We start from the raw sequence: 12,346 nt of genomic DNA on the forward strand, positions 1-12,346 counted from the left end.
GCTGGATCCTGGGTGCTAAAGATGTATACAAAGTCAGACATGTATGACTGATTGAAGCTGATCCATTTCAGATGTGTTAATGGAAGTAATAGACATCTTTTGTGGGAAAGTACAATAACGAGGGCAAGACATAAGAATAAATGGAGAATATATTAGTGCTAGGTCGTTTGGGAATGAGCTATACTTGTTGACCAGGAATTGAATCCCAAATCTTAGTCTTGCTACTTAGTTGGCTAACACTAAGTATTTGTGGTTCAGCAAGTGTGAACACAGATCTGGTAATCAACCTACCTTTCAAAGTTTTGTATAGAAATTCATGAGAATTTGGCCTTTGTCCTGGTAAAGGAATAGAAAATAGATTTCACAAAAACATCAAGTGATTGGATAAATACCAATATTTTTGTAATGACTTTTATAAAATATTTATTTTGTTGAGTAGCTCACCTACTTCCCTAACACTTTATAAATATAGGACTTCATGCTGGGGAAATAAATAAGGCTTGACTACTACTAAGATGGGCAGTTTTATCCGCAGTTTAGCAGGTGGCACAAGAACACCTACATTTTCTTTTCTTTTGGGTGATGATGGTGATGTGTTTTTGTTTTTGTCTGAATATTTCACCATCTCTTGATGAGTAGCCCAACAATAATGAAGTAGAGTACCTCATTAATGTAACCATTTATTCCATCCTAGCAGACAATCATTTTAAACTGCTGAGAATTTGGCTATTTCCAAAATTGTGTAAGTTTAATCACAATTTTATCATTCTTGTTGATAATTCCAGTTATTTAAAGCTCTACTTTATTTCCCTTGGGAGCAAATTGTTTTATAGATAACAATGATAAGAAAATTAACTTACAAAGCTCTCAGTTTTAGAACAAAATCATGTAATTTTTATGGTTTTGACTCTTGGTCTTCTTTTCCATCACTTTTTTAATAGATTAAGTATGCCCAGGCATATTCCAAATATTTCATTAACTTTTGGTTCATATCTGAAAATCTAAAAAATGTTATTGGATAATTCTTATAGCTTTAATTTAACCTATTTACCAAATTTATTCTTGAGAATAGACATACTCCTAGGTATTAGAATTAAATTACTAGGATTTGTGAAGTCCTTGTTTTAAAGCTCAAAGCCTCATAAGCAGTGATGGGGCAGAAATTAGTAGCTATAGAACCATACAGTTAGAAACACCAACAAAAATAGGGTAACCTATTGTCCAGGATGACTGTTTATAGACTCTCTTAACTCTTAACATTACATTGAGATTGTTTGTGTGTAGGAATGTGTATATGTGCAGTCTTTCATCAGAATTTTGAGAAGACCTGTTACCCTTCCCACCAAAGTTCAAGAATGATGACACTAGGATGAAATAAATAACTGGTACCGATGTAGTTGTAGATGATTAGACTTAATACAACTAAGAAGGTGGGGCACAGCATTTAGAGAAGGGGCTGACTGTCAGAGGTGACCACCCCCTAGAAATGGGGCAAGAACAAAGCACTACTAGGGAATTGGATTAGAAGGGAAAATTCACAGCATCATTACAGATCAGTATAATGAACTATAAATGCTATACGTATTCACTGGAAAAAATGATCATTCATAGCTGTAGAAAAGAAAGCTTTGTGGAAGGGGAAGAATTTAATGAAGCTTGAATGGTAGGTTTATGCCTGCGAAGGCAGAAAACAGTTTTTCTTTTATACAGATATTAAGACTACTATATAAATAACCCATGTGGATACAGTCTCTATCTGGGACATTAATAATTTTAGGTGAGAGATTATAGATGTAATAGATAAACCCAGTGTTGATTTCTGAATTTATTAATTATTTCACTTTACAAATGAATCACCATATGATGAAACTAATCTAATGGTGTTTTCTGAATGCATGTCAAATGTGATTTTTATTTACATCAGTTCATTTTACCTACAACATTCCATGAATATGGTTATTTCATAAGACAATATATGGAAAACTGTTCCGTGTAATTACATTGTTATAATTCCTTGTGATTTTGTGATTTGACTAATTATAAGAAATTTTTGTTGCTCACCTAAGATTTAAAGAATGATACCACATAAAAATGCATCAACTATTATTATCTAGAGTCTACAAAGTATAAGGAGGCATTTCACTATTCAGTTGAATATAAACCGAGCCACAAAAAAATCTATAAATTTTCTTAAGGTCATTAAAAAAAAAAAATCAGCTCTTGCATTAAAATTCAGACTCCATATATTCTAAAATACCATATGTGTGTGTGTTTATATTCAGACTCCATATATTCTAAAATACCATATATAATATATACATATATATAATTAAGTATAAAAAAACCCCACAGACATAGAAGAGCAATAGGAACCTGTGGACTGACTGTAGACATGGATACACATGGGTTGTGATTGACTGGGATGCCATGGTTCCTTGTGGGGAGGCTGAGTTCTCATTAATAAAATTATTCTGTGGCCCCTGGATTCACCACCTATCTGGCAGTAGTGCTGCCTCTTTCATCCTTGGTCTTTATTTTTTTCTCAAAGTGAAGGGATCAGATCATTTGCCTTATTTTACCATCCGCTGGGGAATGCTCTGACAGAGGAACTGTATGTTTTTGAAGCTATGGAAATTTTTTCTTTTTAGATAAAAACATTCTGTTTTTGGTTTGTTTCTCTTGGTATGAATCTAGTTATTCTTGTTACTGGCTTTTTTTTTTTTTTTTTTAAAGTGGTGATGTCTATCCTTTTTTTTTTTTAATGTCTTTATTGATTTCAGAGTGAGGGAGAGAGAGAGAAACATCAAAGATGAGAGAGTCATTAATCAGCTGCCTTCAGCATGGTCCTCACTGGGGATCAAGCCTGCAACCCAGGCATGTGCCCTGACTAGGAATCAAACTGCAACCTCCTGGATCCTAGGTTGACTTTCAACCGCTGAGCCACACCAGCTGGGCTGTTTATCCTTTTGTGTTAGAGATGATAGGATGACTTCAGTCAGTTTGATTCTGTGTGTTCCATTTATTTAAATGCCCCAATTTAAAGGAACGATAAACAATTATGATTGGCACTCTAACAGAGTCATCTTTTCAGACTGGTGATTTTATGTCTGACTGCATCAGCAATATATCATGCCACAAAGAATTCCATGTTTTGTTTAGAAAATGTGTTCTAATGCCACCACCACATTCACATTTGGTCTCAGTCTCAGTGTGCTTGAACTAAGTTGTTATAAATGAGAGAAGTAAATCTCCTTGTGTATGTATGATCATAATTTGAAATCACTTGATGCATACTACCAATTTTCTGAAAGATACATTAAAACATGAATTTACTTCCATAATAAAATAAGTTTTAATTGTAGCTCTTAAAAATTTATTTTTGATTGCCTTTCCAACCTTAAAGCTTAAAATGAGTAAGTGGACAGTAAAATACCAAGTATCTATATGCACTCTAAATGCCATTCATTTTTCTAAGAACTTTGCATGTATTAGCTCATTTAGTCCTCACAGCAAGTCATATTAAGATAGCTGATATTACTCTCATTTTACAGGTGAGGCAATTTTGGCACAGAGAGCTGAAGGCATTTCCTCACAGGCACAATACTACCAAGTGTAGGAGCTAGAAGTTGAACCCAGGTTGTCCCATTTAACTGCTGTGCTTAATGAGTATGTTATTGATTTCAGTACCATTGATTTTACTCAGTAGCAACTACTGAACTAGAATTTTAAATCATATTGCATGATCTGTATAATATAGATAGGCAAACTGGAAGAAAAATTTCCTTGAATTCGGTTGTAAAAGAGAAATATTAACTGTATAAATGTTTAACTTTTTTTGATAATTTTGCCAGAGTTAATTAGAAATTGAATTTAAGATTTCATCACTGTATAGTATAGATTGAGTCATGAGAATGGTTAACTTTTAGAGCTAATTTGTCATTTTGGAGATGTGTAATAGTAGCTAACAGTTACATTAAAACATTTTTTTCTAAACATTACTTTGAAATTTCAAAATTCCTTAACTGTACTATACAGTTTTGCTATCAGTGCAAAGGAACAATATGAGAAACTTTCCAAGTTACATGAAAACATGGAAAAGCTATACCAGAGCATCATGGAATACTATGCCATTGACATGAAGAAGGCGTCCGTGGAAGATTTCTTGACTGACTTAAGTAACTTCAGAACCACATTCATGGTATGTTAAAAATTGTAATTTTTTTTAAAAAAAGTATTTGTATCTGTACTATCTCATCTATTGCTACTTTTACTTCATTACTTCATTCCACTCCTATTGTCTAGTAAAACCTATCTTTTCTGATGTTGAAAGTTAGCCTTAAAATTTTGTATTTTAAATCGATTGAAAAATGTGATTTGTTGCCTTTTTGACTTTCCCAATATTGAACTGTAATCAGAAATTTTGATTGAAAAATGTGACAAATTCTGAAGTTTTTCATAGAGACTCCCCTCCTTGCTGATTACAGAGCACTGTTGTAATAAGTTTGTGGCTATAAATTTGTTTCTTTATACTTGCGATCAGTTTGTATTTTTGTGGTGTAATTTAACCAAATTCCGTGCAGCTCTTATGAACCTTTTTCCCCCTTTTCTTTTCTTAATGCGTTGTACAATAAGCTACCTGCAGTTTGCCTTTGAATGGATTTTACATTCCTAGGGCTTCCTTTAGATACTTTAATAGGGAGGTCACGTCTTTGATGTGGAATCCTTTCATTTAGGCATTAAAAAGATCTTTTGAAAAGTATTAGCCGATTAGATGGGGGAAAAGAACCACACACATTAAAATGAGAAGGCATTGTTGCCTCCCTAGGGAACTGGTGATACATTTCTGCAAAGAAAAAGTATGTTATTCTTAATAGATAGGTAAGTCATTTTGGTATTTCAGCAAATGTTAGTGGGGGATTAAAAAGTTTTTGAAGTGTAAAGAAAACAATGTTTGGATTTAAAGAGCTAGGTTTTTTGGTTTTTAAAAAATCTCAGGAAAACTTTATTGTTGAATTTATTGGACTTGGTTATAATCCGTTGGTTATGATTAGGTAGCCTTTTAATGTCAGTATTTTAAAGGAAAATTGGTCTGTCTGCCTTAAATATACATTTTGCTTATAGCTTTGGTTTCTTTCCTCCACAAATTCAAAGTGATTCTTTAAGTTATTTTTATATCAGAAATGAATTTGATTATTAAATATATTATGTGCCTATATGTGTGATGTATTGAATGATATGTTATTTTAATTTTTATGTTTCTGAGGCAACATGGCGTAGTGGAAGAAGCAAGGGTTTTGCAGTCTGAAAGATCTAGCTTTGGATTGCACACCAGTTAAGTGACTATGAACACTATTTAACCTTCCTGAGACTCAGTTTCCATATTTGTAAAAGGGGACGTTAATTTCTTTCTCATAAGAGTATTTAAATATTAAATGAGATAATATATGTTGCTGTTTATCATAGCTTTTGGCATATGGTAATTGCTTAATAAATTGTTATTCAGTAAAGGGTTATTGCAAACCTTGAGCATTTCCAAAGAAAGCTCTGATCCTTGCCTGACTCCTGGAAGATCACCTCTAAGCCCTTGGAATAGCCTACCTGGTAAGGGTTCTTTGTATACCTAGGACCAGGCTAGATAGTTTATGCTAAAAATGTGATTTATGGTGAATACCTGTTTTTGTTCACTTGACTGTGTCAGGTGTTCCTCTGTGGGGTGCTGGAGACTGAGTAGCTAAGGTCATTCATGCAGGAGATCCATGCCTACATGACTGACCTCCCCAGTAAACACTCCTGACATCAAAGCTTGGGTGAGCAGCCCTGGTTGGCAGTATGCTTTATGTGTTGTCACACATCATTGCTGGAATAATCAAACTCCATTGGGAGACTACAGTATGATTTTTATCTATTTCCTTTTCCTGTAATAAACTGTAACAGTGGATAAAACAGCTTTTCTGAGTTCTGTGAGTCCTTCCAAAAAATTATCCAACTGGAGGCTTCTCTTGGGGACCCCTGACACAATTATGCATAAAATTGTAAAATACATGTATGAAATAATATCCGTTATATATTGAATATTTTCTATATATTATTTTTCCAAATGCCTTACATATATTATCTCAGCCAATCTTCTTAATAATTATCTGTCTTTTTACTAAACCATCTCTCTGTGGCAAATGAAGAAACTGAGGCACAGAAATGGAACACATATAGCTCAATGTGACAGAGGTATAAAATGGTAGAACTAGAATTTGAACCCACGGTCTTGCTCCAGAGCCAGTATTCTTAAATGCTGTGTCTTGCTGCCTCCCATGTTATATAGCTTGTGTTTCATTTTACAAAAGCACTAGCATTGGAGGGCTTTCTAAGGCGATCAAGTCCATATTGTAAGCAGTTGAATTGGGATTTGAATCAAGGTCTAATTCCCAATCATTCTGAAATCTGGTCGGATTAGAGTGTTTGGGTGTTCTGTGGGTAACTTGGAGTTTCTGTGAGTGAGTGGTGGGCAGAGGGAGAAAGGAGGTGTTTGAATGAAGAAGGTTCAGAAAGGAGGGGAAAGGAGTGGCAACTGTCCTTTGCCTATTGCAGAGTTCAGATGGTTCCTAGAAGTAGCTGCTATTAACACATACACCTGTACTAAATTAAAATCGTTAGAGCTAACTGTTTTTTAAAAGCATTTTTATCTAAATAAATAATTTGGAGATGAACTTTTTCTTAAGAATAAAAATAAGCATAAAGAAGACTGGACAGGAAGTACAATTTTGCACCCATTTTGTTCCTTTTTTTCTGGTGAATACAGTTATACTGCTTGAGTTTTAGACACTGTGTCTTAAAAAATACCAGAGTGTCAATATTAACAGAAATTATTGACAAATATCTTGTTTTCCAAAATCTTCTGATGTCTTCAGTTGCTATTTAATTTCATACTTATTCAACTTTGGAAACCAAGTTAACCTCAGTGAGCTGCTATGAAAATATTAGCAGCGATGGATGCGAGACTTTGATGCGTTGAAGGTCTGTTCTGGAAAGCCACATTAATATAGGCAAAAAGTATATTTTCTTTTTAAGAAAATAGTGTTAAAATGTGTTTGCATTGTTACTTTATCCATTGGCACTTAGGTATACTCCTGCTCATAAATGAGCAAAATTTACCATACAGTGGCTGCCTACTTTGTATTACATGTAAGGAGCCAGGAACCACTGTCTTCCCTCCACGCCTGCCTTCCACTGGCAGTTTTACATGGAATGCTTTATCTCACATTCAGGCCAGTCTACAATTGCTCTTTCCTGTCTGGAGGGAGCATTCCCTCCACGTTTGCCTGGTCATATTATTGTATGCACGTTTCTGACCTCTGCTTGAGCACCATCTAGTTAAGACCTGAGATCTATGTGTGTCTGGCTTACCTTTGGGTTTCTGTGTAATTAATGGGATATAATTAATAGATAAATTTATTAAGTAACCAATATTCTCATCTACAATGAGTGGTATGCTTTAATAGCTAACTCACAGTGCCAAGTGCCAGGCACTGGATTCATTCATTTAATTTTTGTTGTTGTTAATCTTCACCCGAAGATATTTTTTCCATTGATTTTTTTCAGTGGAAAGGAGGGAGGGAGGGAGGGAGGGGAGAGAGAGGCAGGCAGGCAGACAGACAGACATAGACATGATGTGAGAGAGACATACAGATTGGATGCCTTCCGCATGAGCCCTGATGGGGACCGGGGATCAAACCTGTAACCCGGTAGTGCCCTTGACCAGAATCGAGCCCGTGAACCTTTGGTGCGGGGGGCTGGTGCTCTAACCACTGAGCAACACCAGCCAAGTCTCATTAATTTTTAAGAATAAACAGATATGGCATGTATAGTGTTATTATACCATTTTAAAGATAAGGAAACTGAGGCTTAGAAAGGTTGTGACTTGCCTGTTGTTACATAGCTAGCAAGTGACAGCTGATTTGCTAACCAGGGGAGTCTGGCTCCAGAGTCTGTGTCATCTATGGGTAAACTTTATTAACTTCTATTACACATAGGAGTTATATTTAACAGACTCACAGGACTGACATGAAACCTAACTCCTCCCCCCAAAAATGTGGTCACCTTTACTTTTAATAGTAATTTAGTTCAGAAATAATTTATTCAAAAATATTTGTTTTAGGATTGCCCCAGATTTTATACTTAAGCAATTAAAGATGGACTCACTTTTATTCAAAGACCTTTACTATAGTTTTGACTGATTCATACAATCTCTCACTGGTGTGTCTGGGATCTCACAACTAATTTGTGTGGATTTAGCTGGCCTCTCTCTCTCTCTCTCTCTCTCTCTGTCTTTTTATAGTAGCTAAAAAAAGGAATATCTTTTCCAGTCCACAGCCTCAAGCTATACAGACCAAGGGGGTACATGTCATGATCTTGGAGCTTCCCCTGAGGAAGAGCTCTTCATTTTGACAGCAGTTTAACTCACCCCTTCTCTTATTGGGGTTTCTCAACTGGGAATTGATTTGTTGTTGTCATTGTTTCAACAATCTACTCTAGGCAGCATGATCATAGGGAATGATTTTTTATTTAGAACTATTGATTAACTTTCAAAAATAGGGAGTAAGTTTACATTGTAATTTTATTTAGCTTTTTGTTATTACCATCTTCAACAGGACAAAACCAAAAACAATCACCAGTGATTGTTTCCTTCTTGCTAGACCCTGTGCTAGTGCTTTACATGTCTCTCACTTGTTCTTCACACTGGTTTTGAGAGGTACAGATTTTACTCATGAGCTTACTGCAGAGTAGAGAACCTTAGTGCCTTTGCATAGGCCCTGCAGCGTTGGTAGAGGCAAGGGCGTTAATGGAGACCTGCCCGGCTGCAAAGCTTGGACATTATTTTTTTTTAGAGTTTATAATACGTTGCTGCTCAGAGCACTTGTAAGAAAAGTCAATGTAATTTTTTAAGATGGTTTTTTAATAACTTACTAGAGAGAATCAACACAAGGCATACTTTATTTCTTTACTCTTTTATATAATAGCTTGGTATTTACATTGATGGGTTCATGATAGAATGCTTGCCGGTCTGCCTTTATTTCAAAGGCTAAAATGTTCTCCTTTAAAATTAGAGGCTGTTTAACGGCAGGAGTGAGGGTTACGGAGAGGGGCAAAGAGTTGGCACCTTTATGTGATAGATTTTTATTTCCTTTAGGACTCCTGTGAAGCATAAAGTTTGAATTGGAGGTAGTAGGTGGAAATACTTGACCTCACTGTACAGACTGAGTAAACGGGTGGCCTGCCAGGCATCAAGCTTTACCACGTGAAGTCCATGCCTTTAGTTGTCCGGTGTTGCATAACAGTGGTCATCGTTTTCTACTGCGACTGGATTTAGACTCATTGTTACATGCCTCTTATTACTAGACATGTCATTTTCCTGCAGGGTGAATTGAACTCACCGTGAGCTTTTTGTTGGATCTTCTCTTTATCTTATTCAACAACTATAGCATCTTGATGTCTGTCCTTTGAGTAGAAACCTAATTTTTGTGTCTCGTTGGTCACTGTGGCCTTGAAGCATATTGTATATCCAGGTCCCCCCTTCCCATTCCTATTCCTATTCGAGAATCTTGCTTAAAGCGCCTTTGCTCACATAGGCCTGAATTACATGTTTTTTTCCTTTTTCGTCATTGAAAGTTCTTTTGCTGTTCTCCTTCAACCAGGTATTAGCCTGCTGCAACAGCACTCTTAATTCCTTAAGCAACTTCCATCTGACACCTTATTTATCTTTCTTAACGATCTCATTTTAGAGATCTATACTTCTGAATGCTTTCACTTCTTAGGACTCCTTTGTTATTTGTCCCCTTTAGATAACATGTTTGAAAGTAGTTTCTCCACCAAATTATATACATTATGAATAGGCCATTTTTCTGTTTTAATTAGATATGTAACTGCTATGTAGACCCTCTGAGTTTTGAATTGCATATATTCCCAAATACAATTGATGTGATTGCACCAAAGAAGTCAGACGTTTTGGTTCATGTAGCTTTTCTGAGCAAATGAACCTCTTCTGTTTTAAAGTACTATGGGCATTTTTATAGTTTCTAAGACCCTGCATATCTGGCTACCCCACATTACGGTTAGGCTTTTGAGGGCAACAGAAAGCAATCCCTGCCTTAAAAGTGGTTACTGTTGTACACACATAGTGGGAGCCTTATATTGTCTTTTTTGCCCCCTAGGTTTAGATATATTAAAATGCTAAACTTTGCAGTTATTTTCTAGTCCATAAAGTACAGTCTGTTTCTCCCTAAACTTTGTTTTTCAATTATATGCCTCCCATTAGAATTAGGTATATGACAAAGAAAGGATTCTGATTTCTTCACATCTTAAGTGATTTATGAATTCTGCCAACAAGAAGCCTCATCTTCTTTTTTTGTCTTTGAGTGGCTAAGGGTACAGGCTCTGGCATCAGATCACCCTGGGTGATATGATGGGAAAGTTACCTAACCTTGCTGTGTCTCAGTTTCCTGTTAATAACAGCATGTAGGGATGTTACATTTTGAAGATCAAGTGACATAATGTACATACCCTTAAAACAAGTTAGCTATCCACAAAGAATAGAAGTATAGTAATTTTCACCTTTCCCAATTCATTATAACAAGGCAATATTTTAAGTATTTTATTCCTTTTTTCCACATAGAATACTTTGAACTAAATAAATAGCTACCTATTTTTCATCAATAGTTCTGTCTTTAGATTACTTCTCCAAATTTGTTAGAGTTATGTTTTATCCAGTTAAAGATTTGTCATTCATGCTATTTGCAGACTTTAAGTTGATTTTTGGTTCATACAATTGAAATAACACTGTGCAGTGAACAAATGTAAAATCAATTATAACTCATTTAATCTTGCTGTGTGTTGATCAAATACAATTTATTCTTCTTCTGGATACTTAGACTAAAGTGGTGATTTGCCAAACAAAAGTGAATTCATCCAATGAGAGGGTAATTTTTTAATAAAGAGGACAGACAGAACAAAATGCATTTTGCCAAATCGTTTATATATATAAATTTGGTGCTTGTTAACTCTAAATGTAACTTCTGAGGGACACTGCATAGACCAACTAGGCAAGTAACAGGAGCTCCAAAGCGCTAAGTGTTTTCTCTGTATTCCTTCATTCTTGTAGATTGCCTCATGTTATCTGAGGAAGGAAAATCATGTAAAAGTCCTGTGGTTGGATGTTGAGTCAACCTGTGTAATTATGATAGAACATATCTTCTGTCCTTGCTTCTTCTGACTTGAAAGTGAGCCTATGACTTGAAAGTTGTCTTCATTGGCATTATTGTTATTCTGAGCTCGTACTTGGAGGTACAAAGCTGCAAACCTAGAACAAAATAAATGTTCTAAATATGGGATCTTATTTTCTTCTTATCTTTGGTATCGTTTATTTAAGGAGTTAGATCAATTCCAGGTGCTGCATATTTTGGCTATGCAACCTTGAAAATTAATTGCTAGGTTCTTCTAATCTTTATTCTTTAGGCTTTCACAGTAAAAACACACCTAGACTAATTGGCTTAATTTTTTTCTTTAGTGATAAGACTTATTCTTGCTATGCTGTGCTCAGTGAAATAATACATGCATTTGACTGACAGGTTTTGTATGACTAAATGACTGGTAATTTGTATTTCCCTTTTACATTTTAAGTATATTGTTTGTTCCCTGAAATAATATAGCAAAAGGTAAAACTGGATTATTCTAATACAATAATGAGGACAATGAATGATAACAAAGAGAAGTCAACTAAATAACTAATGTACAATCATAAGCAGATTAATCCATGTGATTGAGAAAATAACACTAAACTTGAATGCCACAAACAAAAATGAATAAAATGGCATATTATTTGTATATCAGATGTAGTAGTCTTCCACATTGTGAATGAGAGAGAGAGAGAGAGAGAGAGAGAGGGAACGAAGGAGAACACTGTTGGCTTAAGGCTAATCTTGTTATGTTTTAAACATTACCAGTTTCCCCTGGAATATTTGGGGGCAATAGTTGGGTGTTTTCCTTGAAGAGGTGATCAGCAGTAGCTAAAAAATCCTGCCCTATCACCAAGTCTACCTTAAAGCACTGCTCTTCATGGCTGCCATCCTGTGCCTACCTGTGCCTTTATTTAGCCTCACAATTGAGAGGTAAAAATAATATTTTATAGTATATCATTTCAGAACAGAAAGGAAGAGAACACATTTAATGGAAAATGAAGTTCTACTTTGGGAAAACCTTAATTATAAACATTTCATACTTTATTAAAGAAGTTATTGAATAAGTTAAAATATCTCATTGAGAATTTTACAAAGTGTTTGAAGGAACTGCAAACAAA

At 35.2% G+C, this 12,346-nt stretch overlaps 1 protein-coding gene across 2 annotated transcripts in view; it reads left to right on the plus strand.

Moving 5' to 3' along the window:
- Nucleotides 1–12,346, plus strand: part of DIAPH3 (diaphanous related formin 3) — a 424,348-nt gene that overhangs the window by 268,062 nt on the left and 143,940 nt on the right. For both annotated transcript variants that reach the window (XM_081128431.1, XM_081128432.1), the window contains one exon: nt 4,033–4,198. In XM_081128431.1, the coding sequence (XP_080984557.1) occupies nt 4,033–4,198 (166 nt within the window). The remainder of the gene's footprint in view (nt 1–4,032; nt 4,199–12,346) is intronic.

Source organism: Miniopterus schreibersii (genome assembly GCF_964146895.1).
Source record: "Miniopterus schreibersii genome assembly, chromosome: 2".
Classification (NCBI taxonomy): Eukaryota; Metazoa; Chordata; class Mammalia; order Chiroptera; family Miniopteridae; genus Miniopterus; species Miniopterus schreibersii.